Source organism: Podarcis erhardii (assembly GCF_964252035.2).
Source record: "Podarcis erhardii genome assembly, chromosome: 10".
Lineage (NCBI taxonomy): Eukaryota > Metazoa > Chordata > Lepidosauria > Squamata > Lacertidae > Podarcis > Podarcis erhardii.
Window position 1 is genome coordinate 6,301,855 of NC_138500.1, and position 24,228 is coordinate 6,326,082.

Genomic DNA, 24,228 nt, shown 5'->3' on the forward strand with positions numbered 1-24,228 from the left:
TTTGGAGCCACGTTGGGAGCTTTTTAGTTTAGAAAAAATGAGAGCAAACTAAACATTTGGGACTTTTTTCCCTTTTCTTTTTTTTAGGGAAAAATGCAGGTGTAGCGAACTTTAAAAGAGGATTAGACAAATTTGTGGAGTCGATGGCTGCTAGCTATGATGGGAATATTTTACCCACTGTCAGATGCAGTGTGGTTCTGAATTCCAGTTGCGAGTATTCCCAAGGGGAGTGCTCTTTCACTCAGGTCCTCCTTGCGGGCTCTCCCAATTGTCCCCTGTGAGAACAGGATGTTGGGCTAGATGGGACTTTGTCCTGAACCAGCCGACAGGCTCTGCTTACATTTGTGTGTGTTCTCCAGGTTTTGTGTACTAAAACTCCCATCACCTCCGACCATTGGCTGATGGGAGTTGTAGTCCAAAAGCAGCTGGAGAGCACTGTGTTTGCTTTCCTGATAGAGATCTGGTCTTAAGGCACACATGGGCATTTTGGGTTCCTGCTTCCCAGCTAGGACGCACCCCTTCTCTGTTACTGCCGATTGACCAGAGAAATTGCTTTAAGACAGGGGTGTCAAACTCAAATTCATCGGGGGCCGCATCAGCAGTTTGGTCACCCTCAAAGGGCCGGTTGTATCTGTAGGACTTTATCAAAGTTATTTTTCCTTAGGCACTGGTGTGTGTTGTCTTGAACCTATACACTATTTAATATACCTATTCCAGTACGATTTTAAATAAGAATAGAAGAAGAAAGAATAATGATTTTTAAAAAAGATGACGAGATGGACTTCCAGGCAGACTGGAGCTCCAACAGGGAGGAGACAGGAGTCTGTCCCAACAGAGCAGAGCAGAAGCAAATGTTGCCTCCCCCTGCCCTGCTGCCGCACTCAGGAGTCAGAGGATACAGAGCTGCAGTTTGGGCAGCAGCAGTTTCTTACTTGCAAGGGAGCCCCAGCGGCACTGCGGGCGCGGGGGGCCAGGATGTCCTGCTGGGGCCCCGAGCTGCTGCAGTTGCTCCCGGGGAGGGGGCTATCCGCCAAGTCCTCCGGCCCGGAGAAAGCCGATGTGTTGGCGTGGGGAGGGGAGCGGTGTTTCGTAGCCAGGCTCCCGCAGCCAAGTTGCTGGCAGGCTCCCACTTTGCTCCAGCAGCCCAGATGCCGGCGTGTTCCTCTTCGGGGTGGGAGGCGCCCCTGCTTTGCGGTGTGGCACACCGCCCGCCCGGCTCCCTCCACCCCACTCTGCGCAGCTGAACCGGCAGCAGCTTCGCCTCTCCCAGCCCAGCCAGGGCGCCAGGACCTGCGCCGGGTCCCCGCTCTCCACTCACCTCCGCCGTTCCCTTCCCCGCCTGCCGGCCCCGCTACTTACCCACCAGGGAGACCCCCAGCCAGCCCCTGGCCCCGCCGCCCACGCCCCCAGCCATCTCCTCGCCAGCTGCAGCGCCGCAGTGGCCTCTTCTTGCGGCCCGAGAGAGCAGCGTCCCAAGCGTGGCTCTTGCTCCCCGCCCTCGCTGCCAGCCTCCGCGGCTCTCTCGGGCTCCAAAAGTTGCCGCGCACGCGACCCGCCCCCTCGAGCAGCCGGGAGGCTCCGAGGGGCGGAGGCAGCCGGCTCCGAGCTCGGCTTCGCGGGACCAGTAGGCTCCGAGGGGCGGAGGCAGCCGGCTCCGAGCTCGGCTTCGCGGGACCACCTCCTCCGCAGTGAGCCCCGGACTGGACCGAGCGAGCAGAAAGCCTCTTTGCCCGGCCCGCGAGGCAGGCGAAAGATGTGGGACCGGCCAGTAGGCAGCGCCGACGGGGCGCGTCTGTTGGAGCCCTGTCTGCAAGCAGGCAGGGAAGGCTGTTCGCGTGGGTCACTTTTTAGAAAGGCAGAGAGCCTCCGCCGGAGTGCAGACCCTAAAATCTGGGTCGGGACCAGTAAAAAGGACAAGAAGCTCGCTTCCTCGCCCTTGATGCCATGGGCCACATGACGAGGTCTGGCGGGCCAGATTCGGCCCGCAGGCCTTGTGTTTGACACCCGTGCTTTAAGCGGAGTTTCACAAGGCCAAAACTGATCAAGCATTTCCCCCAACCAACTCCATCCCCACATACCCAGAGTTGACCGAGCTCCCTGGAATTATCTTCTTGGGAATCCATATTTTGCAGAGGTAGCAGCAGTAACATCTTTTTTCATTTGCTCCTTGTAGAGAAACCCAGCGCCAGCCGAGAGGCCATGGAGAATAAGGGGATCCTGGTGCTGGATGTAAATACTTTCGTTGCGACGGCTGAAAGTTTGGCAGCACCGTTTAGAAGTGGCTATTGGTAAGCGGGAAGCCACGGGGGTGGTTTTTTGTACCGGGGAGCAGCGCAAATGGAGAAAACTGGAAGGCTTGCTAGCACCAAGCCTTAGAAGGCGGGCGGATTTCATGAGTGGCAGGCGTTGTGAGCGCTCCCTATTCTGCCCCTCTCCCTGCTTTTTTTTTAGACCGGGGGGTTGGAACTGCTTTCAACCAAAGTCCACAGTCCCTTCTGGGCACTGAATGGGGTGGGCGGGGCCAAATGCAAAAGTGGGAGGAGCAAGAGGGATGATCACTTTAGGGACACTTTGCAGCCAGACCAAAATGCTTTGGGATGTGCAAAGCGTGGGCTGTGGGGATAAAGAGCCTGTATTGGGGATGAGTCATAGGATCACAGAGCTGGAAGGAGTTCTGAGGGCCAGATGAAGAAGTTTGAAGAGGCCGCATTTGACCCCTGGGTCTGAGCACAGGGTTTTAGAGCAATATTGCCTACATGAGTTGGTACAGTGCCCCAGAGTGATGAATCAGGAAGGCCCCAGTTCAAACCCCACCTCTGCCTTGAACTCCAAACGGGGCCCTGAAAGCACCCCCTCCTTCTGCTCCTCCCCATAGTTGCAATTTGAGGTTGATAAAATACTGAGTTCCCTTACACTGGAAGGATTATAGGGGAGGGGGCAACCTTAGGAGTCAGCAGATATCGTTGCTCTCACAGCATCCTTATTGAACATGAAGAAGAAGTTTGGATTTGATATCCCGCTTTATCACTACCCAAAGGAGTCTCAAAGCGGCTAACATTCTCCTTTCCCTTCCTCCCCCACAACAAACACTCTGCGAGGTGAGTGGGGCTGAGAGACTTCAAAGAAGTGGGACTAGCCCAAGGTCACCCAGCAGCTGCATGTGGAGGAGTGGAGACTTGAACCCGGTTCACCAGGTTACGAGTCTACCACTCTTAACCACACCACACTGGCTCTGGGAACTGGAATCTCAGCGTCTGGTTGCTCACCCCACCTCAAGAAAGTGCATGCATGTGAAATGCTTTGAGTACTAAAGCACCATAAAAATACTAAAAAATATCGTCCTTGTTTCTGATGCCGCACTGCGAACAGAACGGTTGAAGGGCTCCACCTGGTGGTCTGTGAAAGACCTGCACCCACATCCCAGTTTTTTTCTGCCTCTCTTGTGTCTCCAGCCCAGGTGCATCTTCATTACTTTTTCCATTCTGTGGGGCCTCCTCCAAAGAGCTCAGTGCAGCATACATGATTGGCCCCTGCTGTTTTATTCTTGCAGCAGCTATGGGAGAGAAGGGGGCTGGCCGAATGTCAGCCAGTGATCGCCTGGACTGACGGATATTTGAACCTGGATCTGACATCCACTTCATCTGCTTGTGGATGTTTTGATGATTAGAACACCTGCAGTATATGCATATGAATTACCGTATTTTTCGCTCTATAGGACACACCTTGTTTTAGAGGGGGAGAACAAGAAAAAAAACCTCCCCCTCTCTGCTCAGCGCCCCTTCAGCGTAGCGGCAGGAGAAACGGAGCCCCTTCTATTTCTCCTCCCGCTTCGCTGAAGGGGCGCTGTGCAGCTCTCCCTCTCTGCTGAAGCCAGGAGAGTCTTGCTTTCCTGGCTTCAGCAAAAGGAACCTGAAGTCTTCGGAGCGGAGCGTGAGTTCCTGCTGCGCTCCGCAGGCTTCAGATTCCTTTTGCTGAAGCCAGGAGAGTCTATCCCTGAAGCCTGGAGAGCGAGGGGTCGGTGCAAACTGACCCCTCTCGTTCTCCAGGCTTCAGCAAAAGCAACGCGAAGCCTCCGGAGCACGGAGGGAACGCTCCCTCTGCGCTTTGGAAGCTTCGCATTGCTATCGCTGAAGCCAAGGAGCCTGCATTTGCTCCATAAGACGCACACAAACATTTTCCCTTAATTTTTGGAGGGGGAAAAGTGCATCCTATAGAGCGAAAAATACAGTAGGTTTCAACCAAGGTTTCCCAAACTTGGGTCTCCAGCTGTTTTTGGACTATAGTTCCCTTCATCCCTGCTAGTTAGGGATGTTGGGAACTGTAGTCCAAAAACAGCTGGAAACACAAGTTTGGGAAACCCTGATTTAAAATAAGGCAGTGGGCTGGTTGTGATGGAAACTTTCGTCTGGAGGGCCAGTTTCCCCATCCCTGCTGGAGATGTTGAATTGAAAGGGGAAATGTCTGTGCAACCGGAGACACCTCAAGGATACCAGCAAGCAAGACTTTGACAACTGAGATGCTGCTGGAAACAAAAATACTGTTTGAACTCAGACCAAAAGTGTACTGTATTATTCTCCCCCTAATTCAAGAGGATGTTTAATTATGGTAGACGGTGCCTTTTGTGTAATAACATCTCCTCCCTGCTCTGTATCAGTTTGCCATTTTGAAATACACAGCAGCATCAAGAGTGGTCCTTACTGTGATGTGTGTCCCTTTATTTTAGGTAACCGAGACAGATGCCTTCCTGACCCTCCATGGTCCTGGCGCAGAACGCTGAACAAACCTGTTCAGTCCCAGGAGAGAAATTATTTTTTTTCTGCTTCCTGACTTGCACAATAAAAATTGTGCCTCATGCATAGGATGTTTTCTTTCCTTGTTCTTCCCCACTCCATCCTTGAATAGAACGGTAGCTGTTTTATTTAAGGGCTGCTGTTTTATTTAAGGGCTGTAGAGAAAAGTCGTCTTTATTTAACCACAATGTGGAAAAACCTTGTAAGAAAATTATTTGTGTTATTATTGATAGGAATTGTCTTGCATAGGAAGAAGCGTTATTAATGACTGGGTTGTGCAGCTAATTATAATTATCATTGTGGGGTGGGGCAGGGGAGGGGTGGGGGGAACCTGTGTTACTTGAAGGTTTAGGAATCAGTCTGTTGGAGACAGTTTTTCCAGACATACGGTACCTAACAGGCTCCATCCACCTGGAGCTTCACTGCTACGCTTTTGGACACTGGCTCAGATTCATTTAAGCAGTGCAGTGGCAAAGCGGAATTGAGTCGCAGGTGGATCGTGATTGGTGTACTTAAATCACAAGCAACTTGGGGTCTGGTTTCCCCTTTTTAAAAATCACATTAAAACAAGTTACTGTGCAATGAACGTTACCTTTCAAGGTTTTTTTTTATTCATCTTTTGCTGATGGGTATTAACCAGTAACAAGCAGAACTCCACCCCCACCCCTTGTAGATAGCAGAGTTTGAATTCTTGAATTAAAAACCTCCTTTCCTCTCTGAACTATTTATGGTGTTGCAATAAAGGGCCTCCCCGGATTACAGCACCGACGAGAGGCGGAAATGTTGTATCTCTTTGCAGATTTTTTTTTGTAACTAACATTTATAAATAAAGCTGGATAAAAAGTTGTTGGCCTGGCTCAATGCAACGTCAAATGGCTGGGAGGGTGACAACCGCCTCAGACTCCAAAGTTGTGGTTCATTGTTAAGTGTAAAGTGGTTTTTGCACTGGGGCAAAGAGCTGCAAACTTGCCATAGCAGAGTGTGGTTGGCAGCAGGTAGACAGACAGCAATTTTGAGCCAGAGGTTGTTGATGAATGAAGGGGTCAAGCCAGTATATGGCAGCTGTGAAAAAGGCGAGTTCCAAGGGATCAAAAAATGCTGGCGTCACAGTGTCCTCTGGGGCAGCTACGGTTGGAATTTAGATTTGACTACCATAAAATGTGATAACGGCATGGGCAGTCTTTTCTGCTATCAACATCGACCAGCTTCACAGGGGCATTCTGTTTGGTTTGAGCATTGCATTGCAGCAAGGCTGAAATTCTCACTTCAGATCTGTCCTTAAGACCCGGTTCTTCCAGAAGATTGATCGTCAGCTGGCCTCAAGTGCTAATCATTCCCCCAGATTCACCACTGTAAGCTTTCTGCAGAGCAGGGATGGGGAAACCAGTCTCACTCACATTGGGACTCCAGTTCCCATCAGCCCCAGGCAGCAGAACCAGTGGTCAAGGACAATGTCTAGCGACATCTCTGCTGTAATAGTCTTGTCAGAATTTATCAGTGTTGTGTCTACCTAGGGCAAATCCTTAGACTTGGAAACAGTAATATTGATTTGCACTGGGAAATGTTCATAAGCCTATGATTATGAACATGTTCATAAACTTCTGCAAGCATCATTGCATCCAGAGTCTTCTCCAAATTCCAAGAGGGACTAGCTAAAATTACTGAAGCACTAGGTGACATATATGCCACTGCAAACTGGTTTAGTGGTTACTGCTTCTTGGCAGGTGGCAAGGAGAGCATGAATGCGCTCTTCAAAATTCTCAACTGCATTGAGCACCATTTGGTGGAAAGGAAAGGGAGAAATCCAAACGATGAAAACTAAGCTCCGACTTTACGCTAGTGTTTGTGAGAGCGAGATGGACCTTGCAAAACGTTCAAGCGGAAAGTAAAGCCGATAGAAGCCCCCCCAAACATCGGAAAGAATGCCACCAGCTCTCGGTGCAGAGTATCTCCCTGGCAGTCTTAAGAACTAAGAGGTTTGTGTTAGGATATAGTTCCGTTCCACCATAAAAGGGTACAGGCATGACTGTTGTGTGTCACATGTCTGTTTACTTCCAGCGCTTGCTGGGAAGTTCCGTTTGTATATGGCTTTTGCTTTTAGCTGTTTTACTGGAGACGAAGGGAAGCCGACATGTTTTTTTCCTTTGTTCCTGCTGTTGAATAAAATGCTGTCTCCCTGGCAGTATCCCAACAGTTTGCAGGATCCACAGCTGAGCTCCCAACTCTGTATATGGCTAGTAGACCATTTTGTTTTTCAGTGCTTCATCCGGACACCAAAAACAAAGGTGATGCAGCTAGGAGGTGGTTCTTAGCAGGTTTGCCTACTCTGAGACTATCGGGAAATGATCTGCTATGGGCCAAGAGACAGCAGGACCCACCCTTTGGGAGAGCTCAAAGTCTCCTTACTGCCTCAACCCTAGACCACTTCCCCCAACCCATTTGAGAGCCAACTAGGAACCTTGCCCTCAAGTCTTACCAGGGCCCTGTGCATGCCATCTACAGAACCCCGTGGGGCAAAGGGAGAGGGCGACTGAGAGGTGAAATCAGACCACAGCACGGAACTCGTTTCCAGAAGTTGGCTTTACTTGGCAGTACAGAAGTCATCTAGAGCCTTCCCCACCAGACAGAAGCAGCCCCACAGGCTCCATCAAATCAATACTGCAGCGCAGTTTGGTCCACTTGAGAAGCCAGACATTGTACAGAAGAGGAGAGGGAGAGGGGGGAAAGAAAAATACTTGCACAAACACAGACACAACCTTGCCTGCTTTGGAGTTTCATTCTTGCACCAAGTTTTGTTTTTATTAGTTTTATCGCCTTGAAAACACAAAAAGCCTTGCGGCACAGTTGTGTCCCGACAGATGTAAACGTTTTGAGAAGCTTTTAAGGAGAGGGGTGGAGGTGGGAAGAGAGGGGCTCAAGGGGAGGGAGGAAGAGGACGACACCAGGTGAAAATCCTGCCACGTGGCTGCAGTTGCTGTGGGCTTTGGCCATAATGCAGCTTTGCGATGAAGTTTAAGACTGGATGGGATGAGTCTCCTGGGCAGAGAGGGAGCATGGCAGAAAAATGAGGAAATGGTCAGCAGGGCACCTCTTGCTTTCACTGGAGCACAGATCAAAAAGGAAAGGGTGGGGGGTGGAGAAGGCAGGGTGGGAGAGGACTACAAAGGGGTCAGGAGGAAGTGAGGCGGGTGTTAGGGGTTTGGGCTTGTGCACCCCACAATCTAGGTCAGCAAGGGAACTTTTAGCATCTGCTCATCCTTTAGTCAAGTTAGCAACAGTTAAAAAGTCAAGGGCATCAGTATCTGCCAATTTTGACACAGCAACCTCGTTTAAAGAATAATTAACACATGATTATATCCAAAGAGGGGAGGAGCGTTTTCACCAGTGCAGGACTCTCTTTTTCTTTTTTTTTCAATCTCAGGAGATATGATTACAAAAAGCAGGCTTTTACAATATTGAACTTCGTACGGTGCTCGCTTAAGTCCCTCTGTGTATACGTAACACCCCCCCCCCAACACCAGCCAATTTAGATCTCTAAGTTAAGACTTAAAAAAGCACCGTTACTGCTGGTCCTCCTCTCCGTAGATATCGTTCTTCTTCCGCTTCATCTCTTCGAAGTCAAACTCTGATCCCATCATCCTCTTGTAAATGTCTTTGATGTCATCACACGTCGTCTCAAAGTGGGTGGTGGCGTCGTAGGTGCGAGAAATAAAGATCTAGAAGAAGCAGCAAGAAAAGGGGTTTACTGCCAAAGCTTTCCCCTTCCGTCCCACCCACCAGGGCGTGTGGTCTTTTGCTTCCCAATTCATACAAACCTGGCTCTCTCTGCCCAGGTCAGTTGGTGCAAACAGGTCGCAGACACTAACAAACCTAAGGGAGATGAGAAAAGAAAAATCACTTTTAATGGCGATTCTGAAAAAAACTTAAGTATGTTTCTAAAGGGCTGGTCCCACAGAGGTTGGAGCAAACTTATTCTCTCCTCCTCTGGAAACTAGGACCCGAACCAATGGCTCCAAGTTACAAGAAAGGAGATTCTAACTAAAGACCAGAAAGAACTTTGATGGTAAGAGCTGTTCGACAGTGAAATGGACTCCCTTATACATACAGAACCCCTCCACAAGTGGCCTTAAAACAAGCAGTTCCTAGAATAAAAAGGTAAAGGGACCCCTGACCATTAGGTCCAGCCGTGACCGACTCTGGGGTTGCGGCGCTCATCTCGCTTTACTGGAAGAGGGAGTTGACGTACAGCTTCTGGGTCATGTGGCCAGCATGACTAAGCCGCTTCTGGCAAACCAGAGCAGGACACGGAAACGCCGTTTACCTTCCCGCCGGAGCGGTACCTATTTATCTACTTGCACTTTGACGTGCTTTCGAACTGCTAGGTTGGCAGGAGCAGGGACTGAGCAACGGGAGCTCACCCTGTCGTGGGGATTCGAACCGCCAACCTTCTGATCGGCAAGCTCTAGGCTCTGTGGTTTAACCCACAGCGCCACAGTTCCTAGAATACATATTCTCAAATAACCCATAATGCATGGCAGGTGTGGGGGTGGCTTTCCTCTGCTGAGGGACCCCTTTTCTGGAGCTCAACAGGCCCTGTGCCTCCAAGTGAAGATGGCGAGTTTGGAGCAGGGGAACTTACTTCTGCTCAATAGGCTCCAGGAGCTCCAAGGCCGGCTTGATTTCCTTCTCCGGGTCGTTCGTCTCCACGGTAGTGCTCACAATGGCGATGTACTTCCCTTGCGCTGCCACGTTGTGCGCGGACGAGATCATGCAGACATAGATGTCTAAGAGAGACAAAAGGGGCAGGAGTCAGGGGGCTTGAGCTGCTTCGCCATCCCTGTCACAACACACGGCTGAATTAAGACTTGCAGCAGAAACACAACAGGATGCTGCAGCCCAGGCTCTGTAGAGTGTGCCCAGCCCACCAGAACAGGAAATCATCCCAGAAGTATCTGTTAGGAGAGCTCTATAAGTTAGCAAGAGCACTGATGCAGCCGGAAGGATCCAGACTCAAGCATGTAAAGAGCTCTGCTTGGACCCTCAAATCTAGACCGAGGTGTTGAGTATTAGGGATTTTATCCAGTAATAAGTCAGTCTCATTCAGTAGCACCAAGAGATCTATTAAAACTCTTCCGTTCCAGCTGGTCATTACAAGAATTCCCTAACTAAGAAACAGTTTGCTTTTCCTCCAAATCTCTCTTTTTTTGGTCACAAACAGGAAGTCTAAACTGTCTTATTGCTGACATTTGCAAGCAGCCCTGGAAGCCTTTTTTCAACTGAAGATTGTGTCAAAAATGCTTCACATAAACACAAAATATAGATAATATAGATAACATGAGCATTCTCTGAAACAATACAGTAAAGAAAAAAGAACTTGGAAAAAGAGTCTGCCCAATGAAGAGACAGAATCCTGAGAAACATGTTAACAAGAAGCCGAACCACTGCTCCTACTCCCGCAATTTCTACAAAATCCAATTATCCCGAAAACAGCTTCAAAAGGATAAGAATACAAAGCTTTGCTCCTCTACAGAATTACCGTATTTTTTTGCTCCATGAGACACACCTGACCATAAGACACACCTAGTTTTTAGAGGGGGAATGCAAGAAAAAAAAAATATTATTTAAGGGGAGCGCAGAGCCGAGCCTGTATGCATCCCAGGCTCTGCTCAGCGCTCCCTTTCATGAGCTGCGTCACTGACGGGCTGCCCTTCTCCTTCCTCGGGGAAAAGCCCCCAAGAGCCACACACACGCTCCGCGCAGCTCTTTAAAGGGAGGACGGCTCTTGGGGGCTTTTCCGGGAGGCAGGGGAAGGGACTGAGGGGCTAAGCCTGAAGCTAGAACAGCAAGAGGGATCGCTGCGCAGTGATCCCTCTCGCTGTTCTGGCTTCTGGGATGGCTGCGCAGCCTGCATTCGCTCCATAAGACGCACACACATTTCCCCTTACTTTTCAGGAGGGAAAAGGTGCGTCTTATAGAGCGAAAAATACGGTAGGTATGTCTGGGCTACCTTGGCCGATGAAAATGGCTGCGGACTTCCAGGAAATGTCTAATCCCAGAAGGAATCTGCTGGTTTATGCCACCTGTCAATCTCACCTGACTTAGTAGTAGACTACTAAAAAAGAAGAGAACCATCAACACACCACTCATTTTTTAGCAGTTCCTACTGGGGTTTGTCTTGGATCACTCGTTCTTGACACGACACATCAACAAGAGAGGCTGCAGGAGCCGTATGCCTCAAGCGAACCGACCTCATCTTCCAAGCTTACCCGATTTCCTGTTAACCTGGTTCTGGGGAATGATTATCTGGCACGAGTTGGCATCGTTGGTGTTCTTGATTGGGTGGCTCAAGATGCAGATGACCCGGATGACTTTGCCGGCCTTTTTCACTCTCTCCGGGACATAGCTGGGGTCGCAGATGAGCTGCTTGCAGCGGGCAATCTGCAGGGGAGGAGGCACCGGTTTAGGGGGCCTTTTGTTTTCAAATGGACTGGATGTCAAGGATTATCAACAAGAATACTGCAAGAGTGGCTCAGCCAGCGCCTGTCCGATACAGCTGCCACACCCCATTTTTTTTTTTTTAAATAAATTTTTATTCAGATTTTTAAACACAAATGCAAATATAATAAACAATGTAACATATATCATAACATAATTTCTTAACTTCTTTGGACTCCCTCACGTCTTCCGCTCCCACTTGCATCATTGTCAATTCTTGCCCGCAAATTATCATCTTGTTTACATTCTTATGTCCCATTCCTTTAGAATATAATCTAATAGCTCTCCCAAAGGTTTATGATTTTTCCTTAATCTCACTTATCATCCTAATTGCATCTAATTTAGTGGTGGTCAATTATTTATGATCTAGCCTCCATCTTAACATTCAGCCAAATTACAATGCTTTTTAAAATAAATCTTAAATTTCTTCCAATCTTCTTCAACCTTCTCTCCTCCCAGGTCTCGGATTCTGCCGGTCATCTCAGCTAGTTCCATATAGTCCATCAGTTGCATCTGCCACTCTTCCAGTGTGGGTAGATCTTGAGTTTTCCAGTACTTAGCGATGAGTATCCTTGCTGCCGTTGTTGCATACATAAAAAATGTTCGATCCTTCTTTAACACCTTCTGGTCGACAATACCCAAAAGGAATGCCTCTGGTTTCTTTGTGAAGGTATACTTAAATACCCTTTTCAGCTCATTATATATCATTTCCCAGAAGGCCTTCACTCTAGGGCAAGTCCACCAGAGGTGAAAGAATGTTCCATCATTTTCTTTACATTTCCAACATTTGTTATCAGCCAAATGGTATATTTTGGCAAGTTTAACTGGGGTCATGTACCATCTATATATCATTTTCAAAGCTGCCACACCCCATTTGAACCAGGCAGAAGGCCTTCTCGGTAGTGGTACCCGGCCTGTGGAACGCCCTCCCATCAGAGGTCAAGGAAAGAAACAACTATCTGACTTTTAGAAGACATCTGAAGGCAGCCCTGTTTAGGGAAGTTTTTAATGTTTGAAGTTTTACTCTGTTTTTAGTCCTCTGCTGGGAGCCGCCCAGAGTGGCTGGGGAAACCCAGCCAGATGGGCAGGGTATAAATGATAAAATTATTATTATTCTTATTAGTCATCTTCCACTCCCCTGAAGGGGTCAAAGTTTGCTCCAATTCTGCTCTGCTGGGAAGGGCAATGAAGGGTCAGCAACACAACCAGCCTCCTCCTGGGCCCTGCTGTTTCTAAACCTGCGCGCAGGAACGCTACTTTTTAGTAAGCAGAGTAGGAAAAAATGAAGAAATGCTTTGGCAAGGACAAGGAGTGTCTTGGATAGTATTTCTCCCCATCCTTTGCCCACACCGAGACTCTAACCGGGGATAGGCAACCTAAGGCCCGGGGGCCAGATGCGGCCCAATTGCCTTCTCAATCTGGCCCACGGAATCAGCGTGTTTTTACATGAGTAGAATGTGTGCTTTTATTTAAAATGCATCTCTGGGTTATTTGTGGGGCCTGCCTGGTGTTTTTACATGAGTAGAATGTGTGCTTTTATTTAAAATGCATCTCTGGGTTATTTGTGGGGCCTGCCTGGTGTTTTCACATGAGTAGAACGTGTGCTTTTATTTAAAGAGCATCTCTGGGTTATCTGTGGGGCCTGCCTGGTGTTTTTACATGAGTAGAATGTGTGCTTTTATTTAAAGTGCATCTCTGGGTTATTTGTGGAGCCTGCCTGGTGTTTTTACACGAATAGAATGTGTGCTTTTATTTAAAGTGCATCTTATTTTATTTAAAGTGCATCTTATTTGTTATTTGTGGGGCATAGGAATTCGTTCTTTTTTCCCCTTCAAAATATAGTCCGGCCCCCCACAAGGTCTGAGGGACGGTGGACCGGCCCCCTGCTGAAAAAGGTTGCTGACCCCTGCAACACCCACCTGCCACAGCAGTTGATAGGCAGTGACATCCCATAGTTAACCCTCCCTCACCACCCAACTGAACATGTCCTAGGGCCTTTTCAATGCTCTCTCTCACTCTGTGTGTGTGCGTGCGTGCGCACGTATGCTTGTGCTTGTGCTTTCTATCAATAGTTATGCCCTCAGCAGTCTCAAACCAGAGCAGCCTTTTTCTCAGCTTGGGGTCCCTGGATGTTCTTGGAACTACAATTCCAGTCATCCCTGACCACAGGCCCTGCTGGCTAGGAAACAATGGAAGTTGGAGTCCAACCACATTTAGGGACCCAAGGTCAAGGAAGGCTGCCCTAAAGACTCAACTTAGCTGGGAATGCTGCAACAAGATTACTCAGAGGGAAGCACTAGCAGGGCAATACATCAACACCAGCATCTATAGATGCCAACAAGCACCTTCCCCAACTTGGTGTGGGGATAAAGGAGAAGAGGAACACAAAGGATGACCCCAAATTTCTATCAGTTATGCTTCATGATGTTCACAGATGAAGTTTCATAAAGTTTCTGGGAAGCAGCCATGTTAATCTCTTGCACAGATAGCCCAGGGTATCCTTCTGCAGAACAAAGAACCCTGTGGAAGCTTGAATTCCCATGACATAAGTTTCTGTGAGGCACAGCCCACTTGTCAAAGCTGCTATAAAGAAGGAGGAGGCAGGGGCATCCAGAGAAGTGAGACCCGAATGACTCCATTTGTGTTAATTCTGCCACCAGTTTGGCCAAGGGTTATACGGTGGTGCCTCACAAGACGAAATTAATCCGTTCCGTGAGGCTCTTCGTATAGCGGTTTTTTCGTCTTGCGAAGCAAGCCCATTGACAGCTTAGCGGATTAGCGCTATTAGCGGTTTAGCGGCTTTTAGCGGATCAGCTGATAAGCGGCTTATCAGCGGATCAGCTGATAAGCGGCTTAGGGCTTAGGAAAAGGGGGAAAAAAGGGAAAAAACCCTGCAGGAACTCGCAAGACATTTTCGTTTTGCGAAGCAAGCCCATAGGAAATTTGTTTTGCGAAGCGCCTCCAAAATGGAAAACCCTTTCATCTAGCGGGTTTTCCGTCTTGCGAGGCACCACTGTAACTGCATTCAAGCACAAAACCCAACTGGGACCTGCAGATCTATCACCTTGGAGCTTTTCAGCCCTGTTTTGACATCCCAGCAGAGGAGCCAGCGAATGGCAAGTAAGTTTTGAGCGGAAGAGAAAAACAAAGCCGCATTACTGTACCTCCCCTTCCGATTTCACTCCAACCACTTTGCCGTTTTCTATGACGATCTCTTCAATCGGTTTGTTCAGCATGTAGGTGCCTCCATAGATAGCACTTAACCTGCCAAGGAAGTAACACAGCTCAGCGTGTTGCCGGCGATGCCAGAGTTGCGGGTTCGAACCCTGTATGGAACAGCTGCCTATTCCTCAAGCTGCGGGTCCCCAGGTGTTGTTGAACTACAACTCCCATCACCCCTAGCTAGCAAGGCCAGAGCTCAGGGATGATGGGAGTTGTAGTCCAACAACATCTAGGGACCCACAGGTTGAGAAACACTGGATTAGATGATCCTCGGGGTCCCTTCCAAGCCTGCAATTCTATGATTCTATGCCCAGCTGGTCAAGTGAGCTGATCACAAGTTCAGGCAGCTGAGACCCACAGGCCCACAGCCCTGCCAACAGCTGGGGGGGGGCGGGCTATGGAAGGAGCATGCAGCCCCCCCAACACAAGGTCCCCCCCCCCCCATTAAAGCACGGGCAGTGTATCCAAAGTATGGAAAATTGAACTCAAAAGGCAATGGAGAAGCTCTTTCCTAGATTGGCTTATTGGAACTGGAAGGCTTTGACTCTGCGATAAGTTTGGAAGCCCCATGTTTGCCAGGAAAAGGAGTTTGAGCCAGGCAAGGGGAACAATGCCTTTACTCGCTGGCAGGGGTGTAGCTAGCTGCTCCAGCACCCAGAGTGGCGGGGGCCAGGTGAGCTGCGCAGGGGGGCACCACATGGGGGCGGTATGGTGATTGGCACACAGGACTGGCACGCCAAGTTGCCCAGAGAGTCTGCCTGGCAAGCCCCACGCTGCCGTTTTGATCAGTGCGGGGCCCCGAGCCACCACATCACTCCCAGGAGAGATGCGTGACTCAGGCGTGCTGCAGGTCAGGCCACGCACTAAGTGCTGACCCCCGCGGTGTGCCAAGGATGACAACCTCTCCCTCCTACGCCCCTGCTTGCAGGCAACTCTGCTGGGAGGGTATTATACCATGCCTTGGTCTTTAGAAAAAAGGGCTTGCGTTGCACAGAGTGGCTGTACTGAGGACTAACAGCAACTCATTCCCTTTCTCTCAGTTTTCACCGCGTGGGTGGCTGTGTGCTCCAGCCACACGACTCATTGAGACCCCCAAGCCTCTTATGGGTCAGGCAATTGGCTTTGCACATGGGTCCCACGCAGCCCAGCCTCTCGCTGAGGAGGCCCATGGTAAAGGCAGCAGCTGCCCATTGATTTCCCAAGGGAAAACCCCCCCAGTGGCAGACAATTCCTCTGCCAGCTGCATGTCGATTCCACAGAAAAATCAGAGGGGCCTGGAAGCAGAAAGGAAGGGAGCCCCAAAGCCTACGAGTGCAGAGAACGGATAGGCAATTCAGTGGAGCCACTTGCCAAAAAGGAAAAAGGAAAGAAAGGTTCTCTCACCTTGCAAATCCTTGGGGCAGCTCTCCCAGGCCATAAAGGGGATACAGGTAGGGGCTTTTGCCATATCTAGCCAGAGACTCGCTGTACAGCTTAATCCTGTTGATTGTTTCTTGGCAGGGTTGGTCTAGGTAGCTGAGGGGAAGAGGAGAGTTTATATAATGAGGATCAGCTTTTCAGACACCTGGCTTGATCACTGCCTTTGTGCATTTCTCTGCACTTCTATGTCTAAAGAGGTTTAGTGATGAGAGTCTTAATGTTTTTAGTCTACTGTTATTTTAACTTAAGTCTTAAGTTGTTTTTAAGTTTTCTTAATAACCACTTTGGTTTACGGTTTTTTGTAAACTGCTTGAGGATTTTTACAGTCAAATTTTATAAATTTTGTGACATAAAATGAACGAATCAGTTCCACTCTTCCTTTAGATGTTTCTCCACTAACTCAAACTTCAGTTATGCACTGCGCTAGAACACAATAGCCTCTCTTAAATCTTAGCACACAAGATGTTTCTCATGAGCACTTTTTAAAAATTACACATTTCTATACCACTAGATGGGGGGGGGGATAAACCTTGTAAAGTGCAGATCAGAAGAATATAGAATTGGGTCTCGTCACAGTGCGAACTTGTGTAAATAAAAATGTTTGAAGCTGGCACCCAAACACAGAAAAGAAACCTGCGTCGTTAATTCCACAATATAAGCCCTACCATGCTAAATGGTCCCTTTCTTGTGGCCAAACAGCTGTTCATGCTTCCCCAGATCTCAAAAAGAGGCAGGAATGTATGGAGAAAGACAGTCCTTCAGGTACGTTTTTTTGCTTTACATTACTACCACTATTACTAATTAAATTTGTATACTGTCCTTCATTAGAAGATTGCAGGGCGGTTCACATCATAGTAAAATATACATAATAAAACAAAAATAAACCAATGACTGCGTCGCCCCAAAACACATTTAAAAGACCGTAGAATGTTAACCAGTCAAAGGCCTGAAGCAAGACCTTAAATCTGGTCCAGTTAACAAAGTACAGTGAGATTAACTGGAAGTCAGTTTTAAATTTCTTTTCTATAAATTTTATAATTGTTTTCAATACCAGGAGTATATATGATGATAATTAAATTCTTATATCTTATAGTGTGGTGGTTTGTTTGATTTTTCTGTTATTTGTTTGTTTGTTTGATTGTATGTTTGTTTACTTGTATGTATGTCTGTTTTTCATAAATGTATTTATTTTAAATTAATAAAGATATATTAAAAAAAACCAATTTGGTCCAGTAGCGTACAGACACAAGGAGAAGGGGACGACAGAGGACAAGATGGTTGGACAGTGTTCTCGAAGCTACAAACATGAGTCTGACCAAACTGCGGGAGGGAGTGGAAGACAGGAGTGCCTGGCATGCTCTGGTCCATGGGGTCACGAAGAGTCGGACACGACTAAATGACTAAACAACAACAACAACAAAGCGTACAGACAAGCAGGGCAGATTTTTCAGTAGTAATGTCCCAGGTTGTCAACAACCAGCTCCTATCACCAGCCAGACTGCAATATCTTACACCAGCTGCAACATCAGGATGAGCCTTAGGGGCAGCCCCACATAAAGCACATTGCAACAGTCCTGTTGAGCCATTGTGGCTGAGCTGTCTCAATCCTGTAGCAGTCACAGCTGCTGAACTGGCCAAAGCTGGCAAAAGGGGCTTCCAGACACGGAGGCCACTTGAGCCGTAAGCCATGGAACAATAAGCACCCTCACACTACTGCACACCTGTCTCTTCAGAATGAAACCCCACCCAGAACAGGCATCTCTTTCTCTCTCTCTCTGTGCGACTTACTCATCAGTTCTGTACAGTGCAAGGGCGTGGCCTGTGAAATCTATGACATCCTGGCCCAGGTCAAACTTCTTGTACACATCACGCATCGTGTTCTTCTTGGGATCAACACCTTCAAAAGTGCGGGCATCGTTCTCATCAAAGTTGGCAACGTACACCAAGAATTTCCGGAAGCGCCTTTTTTCAAACAAGCCCATCAGACCTACAAAACAAGGAGACATGTCAGAAAACAGAACCTTGTCCGGAAATTAGGCTGCAAACTTCTTCTGGATCCACAAGAGGGGGGTTTCAGCACCAACCTGGGATAAGTTACTGGACTTGCATTTCAGCAGCAGCACTGCTACAGTTTAGGTAAGCATCGAAACTGAGGCACTGTCAGGCCTTCTCCAGTTTGGTTTCCCCAACTACCTCTCCTCAGAAGACACCCAGCTAAATTTGGCACATGGTTTTCTCCCTTGCCCACCAGCAAACATGCAGAAATTTAAGAGGAGCTATCTGCAAATATACTGAATCTGCACCCATTTTTTGGCCATTACAGTCTGTTCTCACAAAAACTGCCAGGCCTGATCTGGGAATATATGTCAGTGTGTTTTCAGACCAGGAGCGTTGCTCTGCTATTGGCAAGCTCCAGAGCAGCGATTCCTTCTACCAGGGCAAAAATAAACCTCATTTGAAGGCGGGCTGATTTACCTCACAAATCTGAGCATGTGGCCGTAAATCAAGTGAGACCATTAGCGTTCCTAGTTTAGTAGTCTATACCAATGAGGAAAAGCGGCCCAAGAGCTGAGGCAGTACTCCTTCCTAGCTCTGCTACTAGAGAGCCTTCAAGTTACTAATTGCCAGGGACTGGACTTGGGGCCTTATGCAAACAAAAGCAAGTGATTTACCACCAATTCTTAGGCCCCAAACCTCAGAATTATTTGAAGGTGTGAACAGGCATGTAATAGGAGTGACCCATGGTCACAGTACTGAGACAAGTGCTGTTAGACTGCAAAAAGCTTTTTGAAATTTATTATGGAACCATAAATATGCAAGAAAGTGATTGTTCTAGCATAGATATTTCATTATAAAAAGGTAAAGGTACCCCTGCCCGTACGGGCCAGTCTTGACAGACTCTGGGGTTGGTGCGCCCATCTCACTCAAGAGGCCGGGGGCCAGCGCTGTCCGGAGACACTTCCGGGTCACGTGGCCAGCGTGACAAGTTGCATCTGGCGAGCCAGCGCAGCACACGGAAACACCGTTTATCTTCCCGCCAGTAAGCAGTCCCTATTTATCTACTTGCACCCGGGGGTGCTTTCAAACTGCTAGGTTGGCAGGCGCTGGGACCGAGCAGCGGGAGCGCACCCCGCCGCGGGGATTCGAACCGCCGACCTTTCGATCGGCAAGCCCTAGGTGCTGAGGCTTTTACCCACAGCGCCACTTGCGTCCCTTGAATATTTCATTATAAGCCTCACTATAAGCCAAGTTTATGAATGGCATTAAGGAGTGCAGATTGGGCCCTCTGACTAATAACTGCTGGGAAAGTGAATGAGAACCAGACCTTTGAACTCATCCCTGTTTTCTATGTTGTAAGAAGTGAAAAAAGCATTATTCTTAAACATGGCACGCTAGGAATACTTCAGCTATAAAGTTCTCATATATTCAGTTGGTATATTCTTATGGTACAGAAGCATATAAATATTTTTTATAAATAAATAAGAATCTGTCACACAGATCCATCCATTTATGGTGAAGCTGTACCAGTGAATTCAAGCACTGCAAATTCAGTTTAGTGCTTATAAGTTAAAACCAGACGCAGTCTTTTGTACTAATTTGTTCTACACTTTTGAACAAAGCTCCGGTGCATATCCCTCAAAAATTTCTGAGGAGCGCAAGAAGTTTGAGCGCAATAATTTTGGACTCCGTATCTTAGAACTCTGGTGGGGAAAGCCAGAAGAGTACTGTCAAAGCTCCATCTCCTTACTGGATGCCAGGGCTTCTGCCTCAGTTGAAGGGACTTTGTAAATCTTTCCTCCCTTGTAGACAAAGCTTCCTTCAATCACTTTGAAGTCCAGGTAACGAGTGACTTCTGTGTACAGCAACATCTTGACCAGCTGGCCTGAAACCAAAGCAAGTTTAATGAATACGAGTCAGCTGGAGGCGACACAGGTGAAGAAGATACATTGAAAGACCCTGGATGACCAGTCAAACCATGTATTCAAACCATGTATACAGAAAAGGATCTAGGAGTCTTGGTTGACCACAAACTTGAGCCAACAGTGTGACGCGGCAGCTAAAAAAGCCAATGCAATTCTGGGCTGCATCAATAGGAGTATAGCATCTAGATCAAGGGAAGTAATAGTGCCACTGTATTCTGCTCTGGTCAGACCTCACCTGGAGTACCGTGTCCAGTTCTGGGCACCACAGTTCAAGAAGGACACTGACAAACTGGAACGTGTCCAGAGGAGGGCAACCAAAATGGTCAAAGGCCTGGAAACGATGCCTTATGAGGAACTGCTAAGGGAGCTGGGCATGTTTAGCCTGGAGAAGAGGAGGTTAAGGGGTGATATGATAGCCATATTCGAATATATAAAAGAATGTCACATAGAGGAGGGAGAAAGGTTGTTTTCTGCTGCTCCAGAGAAGCGGACACGGAGCAATGGCTCCAAACTACAAGAAAGAAGATTCCACCTAAACATTAGGAAGAACTTCCTGACAGTAAGAGCTGTTTGACAGTGGAATTTGCTGCCAAGGAGTGTGGTGGAGTCTCCTTCTTTGGAGGTCTTTAAGCAGAGGCTTGACAACCATATGTCAGGAGTGCTCTGATGGTGTTTCCTGCTTGGCAGGGGGTTGGACTCGATGGCCCTTGTGGTCTCTTCCAACTCTATGATTCTATGATTCTCCTTGCTCCTCCCGGCTCGCTGTAAATCAAGCTGAGCAAGAGCCACATAGAGCATGTCGGCGGCTCTAAACTCTGCTCGCTTTACAGCGAGGTGAGAGGAGGGAGGGACGGGAGCCACCCCTCCTCCTGGCTCGCTAAAACAAGAAAAGGGGAGAGCCTCTGACACGCTCTGCGTGGCTCTCGTCCGCCCCTCCTCCTGCCTCACTGTAAAGCAAGCAGAGCGAGAGCTGCTTGCACGGCTCCTGTTCCGGCGTCTCCTCTTCTTGCTCCGGTTCCTGTCTCACCTCATTTGATTCAGAATAATTTTTTTTCCTTCTTTTCCTCCTCTAAAAACTAGGTGTGTCTTATGGAGCAAAAAATATGGTATACGGTTGTTGGCACTGCTTACAAAACTACATGTGCTAGAGTTGCACAGGATTCTGGAACTTCAGCTACAGTACACTTGACAGTTATAGGACTTGACAGTTATAGGACTAAGAGAACCAAATGTCTCGGCATGCTCTTTTTTGTAAAAACAAAACAAAACCCAGCCCTGCAAATTAAGTGATTAAGCCCTGGACCTAGCTTAATTCAGAGATGGGGGACCAGTAGCCCCCCAAATCATTATTCCTGACCTTTAGCTTCCTGGCTCATTCTGATAGGAGCTGGAGTCCAAAAACAGCTGGAGAGCCACAGCTGTTTCCTGCTCCTGCTTTAAATGAATAGTCATGGCCAGCTAGAAAAATTTAAAGCCCTATGCGGGCAAAGACCCACGTACCTGCAGGACCGCCTCTCCTGGCATGCCCCACGGAGGACCTTAAGGTCCACTAATGACAACATTTTGGAGGTCCCAGGTCGCAAGGTGGTTAGATTGGTCTCAACTAGGGCCAGGGCCTTTTCAGTACTGGCCCCGACTTGGTGAACGCTCTGTCACCAGAGACTAGGGCCCTGCGGGACTTGACATCTTTCCACAGAGCCTGCAAGACAGAGCTGTTCTGCCTGGCCTTTGGTTTGGACTCCGTCTGACCCATATGTTTTCCTTCCCTTATGGTCTTGATCTACGGGCTACTTCTAAAATGAGGCTGCATTTTAAATTGCATTTTAACCTGTATTTTAAATTGGTCCCCCCATTATGATTTTGCTGTAATTTTACTGGTGTTAGCTGCCCTGAGCCCAGCTCTGGCCAGAGAGGGTGGGGTATAAATAATTTTTTTTATTATTATTTTTATTTGGGCTGCAGGCCACCTAGCAACCAAGGTGGTTGCAGTGCACTCAGGGCCAGGCTAGTCTCCACAGCAGCTAGGAGCCTAACTAGGCTTGTAATGGAGAAGTGACAGGCTTAGGTTCATTACTGGAGGGGAAGGCTATCTGTGTTTTCGGCCAGGACCAGACTTCTCCGAGGATGGGTGACACAGTGAGGCACTCTGCCTGCGGCAGCCCACACAAATAAGCATCTCTGTACCCCTTTGGAAAAGGCCATAAGGTGGTGGCTCTGATTATATAAGGATATATACTGCCCATTCTAACACAGACGCTATGCAAATATGCAAGCTATGGCAGTGGATCCCTAGAACAACCAACTTGGAAATAGGGGTGGGCAATAGCTGGTCTTCAATATCACAATATATTGCCAGCTAAACATCGCGATATATTGATATATCACAATGTCTGAAATAAGGGTGGAACGGTGTACAGTTGAACAGTACTGCTGAGCAATATATGGTTGCCAACATCATGTTATATCACCAGCTAAACATTGCAATATATCACGATATCTGAAATAAGGATGGAGCTATGTAGACACACTGGTTGGCTTCACGGTTACTCCTGCGTCATTTTTGCTGGTGCCTGCAAAAATGATTCACTGCCGGGGAGGGGAGAGCTGAGCTGGCTGAGTTAACAGGGGCTGCAGAAATCAAGAGAAACATTGGCTGGCTTCATGGTTTTTCCCACTTTGTGATTTTTGTAAAGCACACATACATGCACACTGATTTGCGATATATTGCCAAGTCAAAAATCATGAAACCAGTATCACGATATGACTTCAAACTGGTTTGGGACAATATGCTGATATATTACCCAGCCCTACTTGGAAGTAGTGCCTATAAGTTAACTGGGTCCCAGTACTGTCTGAAAAGGGATAAACCTAAAGGGAGGCACTAATATCTAACTCTGGGGAGGGGTGCTGGAAGACTGGCATGCAGAGGAGAGCAACCTACTCAGGTATTTGTGGCATTAAAATAAAGGGAAGAAACCTGACGTTTTAGAGAAGGCCACCAAGGAAGATGCCAGCCACTCACCATTTGCCATAAGGAACTTGGGGATCAGGTCCACATTCCAGTCTCTTCCTCGGCCCATGGACTCCGGTGGAGTTCCCGGCAGGCTAAACCTTTTGTATAGCTTTGAAGACAAGAAGTTGTGTGGTTAGGACTGTGGTTATGCCTGCAGGAAGGTCTGTCAACTGAGAAAGAGCATGCAGAGGGCAAAGACTTCTAGCTCAGCTGAGTCCACCCAATTGTCCTGCATATCAGATCTCCATCCCTAGTCCCAGATGTCATCCTGGGAATCTTATGGGCACTCCTGGATGCATTGCTGTAGGAGTACATACCTTTTACCAGCTTCATCTGCATACCAGCTACAATTGGATCGGGATCACTTGGCCCCTGCAGCGCATGCATAGGTAACCTCGAGACTGTGCTCTACATAACTTGGGACCAGAAGTTCCAGCTGGTGCTGAATGCATCAGCTTGGCTGCTGATGGGGCAGGCAGCTGACAGGATGGGGCACCTCTGTGAAAATCTGCACTGGCTACCCAGGCATCACCAGGCTAGCTTTGAGGTTCTTGTATTAATATACAAAGCCCTGAACAACCTGGGTCAGGACACCTTAAGGATTGCTCCATCACCAAGACCACCCAGAGGACCACTGGGAAGTCATCCATGTTTCAGAAGCACAACAGGCTTCACATTGGCTCCCAGTACGTTTCCGAGCACAATTCAAAGAGTTGGTGCTGACCTTTAAAGCCCTAAACAACCCTGGTCAAGTATACGTGAAGGAGCATCTCCACCTCCATCGTTCTGCCCGGACACTGAGGTCCAACTCTGAGGCCCTTCTGGCGGTTCCCTCACTGCAAGAAGCCAAGTTACAGGGAACCAGGCAGAGGGCCTTCTCAGTAGTGGCACCCGCCCTGTGGAACGCCCTCCCACCAGATGTCAAAGAGAAAAACAACTACCAGACTTTTAGAAGACATCTGAAGGCAGCCCTGTTTAGGGAAGCTTTTAATGTTTAATAGACTATTGTATTTTAATATTCTGTTGGAAGCCACCCAGAGTGACTGGGGAAACCCAGCCAGATGGGTGGGGTATAAATAATAAATTATTATTATTATTCACCACCTAGAAGTCAGGTATTATTATTCACCTAGGAGCCAACTACCCATCCCAAGCTGTGGGAGTCCCTTTCAGCAGAGCTTCAACAGATGTCCTCATTGCCTGAACACCTTTTTATGCTAAGGGGCCAATTCATTTATTGAAATATCCTTTGATGTGTCAGCTGTTTTGTTATTATTCTTTGTTGTTTCTATGACATTTCATATTCTGTTGTATGGCTTGGTATTTAATATGAGTGGGGTGGTTTATTGTCACAAATAAATCTAGG

The 24,228-nt window shown here is 48.0% G+C and overlaps 2 protein-coding genes across 6 annotated transcripts in view; one reads left to right on the forward strand and one right to left on the reverse strand.

Annotated features, from left to right (window-relative positions):
* The window catches only part of TASOR2 (transcription activation suppressor family member 2), a 68,344-nt gene extending 62,708 nt beyond the window's left edge, over positions 1-5,636 (forward strand). For all 5 annotated transcript variants that reach the window (XM_081879574.1, XM_081879575.1, XM_081879578.1 and 2 more), the window contains 2 exons: positions 2,174-2,288; positions 4,724-5,636. In XM_081879574.1, the coding sequence (XP_081735700.1) occupies positions 2,174-2,288; positions 4,724-4,727 (119 nt within the window). In that variant the 3' untranslated portion in view covers positions 4,728-5,636. The remainder of the gene's footprint in view (positions 1-2,173; positions 2,289-4,723) is intronic.
* Positions 5,637-7,352: 1,716 nt separating this feature from the next.
* Positions 7,353-24,228, reverse strand: part of GDI2 (GDP dissociation inhibitor 2) — a 29,385-nt gene continuing 12,509 nt past the window's right edge. The window contains exons 3-11 of the mRNA XM_081880072.1: positions 22,872-22,971; positions 19,675-19,809; positions 17,715-17,913; positions 15,891-16,022; positions 14,450-14,549; positions 11,057-11,228; positions 9,430-9,574; positions 8,606-8,660; positions 7,353-8,506 (exon numbers count right to left, since the gene is read on the reverse strand). Of these exons, the coding sequence (XP_081736198.1) occupies positions 8,351-8,506; positions 8,606-8,660; positions 9,430-9,574; positions 11,057-11,228; positions 14,450-14,549; positions 15,891-16,022; positions 17,715-17,913; positions 19,675-19,809; positions 22,872-22,971 (1,194 nt within the window). The 3' untranslated portion in view covers positions 7,353-8,350. The remainder of the gene's footprint in view (positions 8,507-8,605; positions 8,661-9,429; positions 9,575-11,056; positions 11,229-14,449; positions 14,550-15,890; positions 16,023-17,714; positions 17,914-19,674; positions 19,810-22,871; positions 22,972-24,228) is intronic.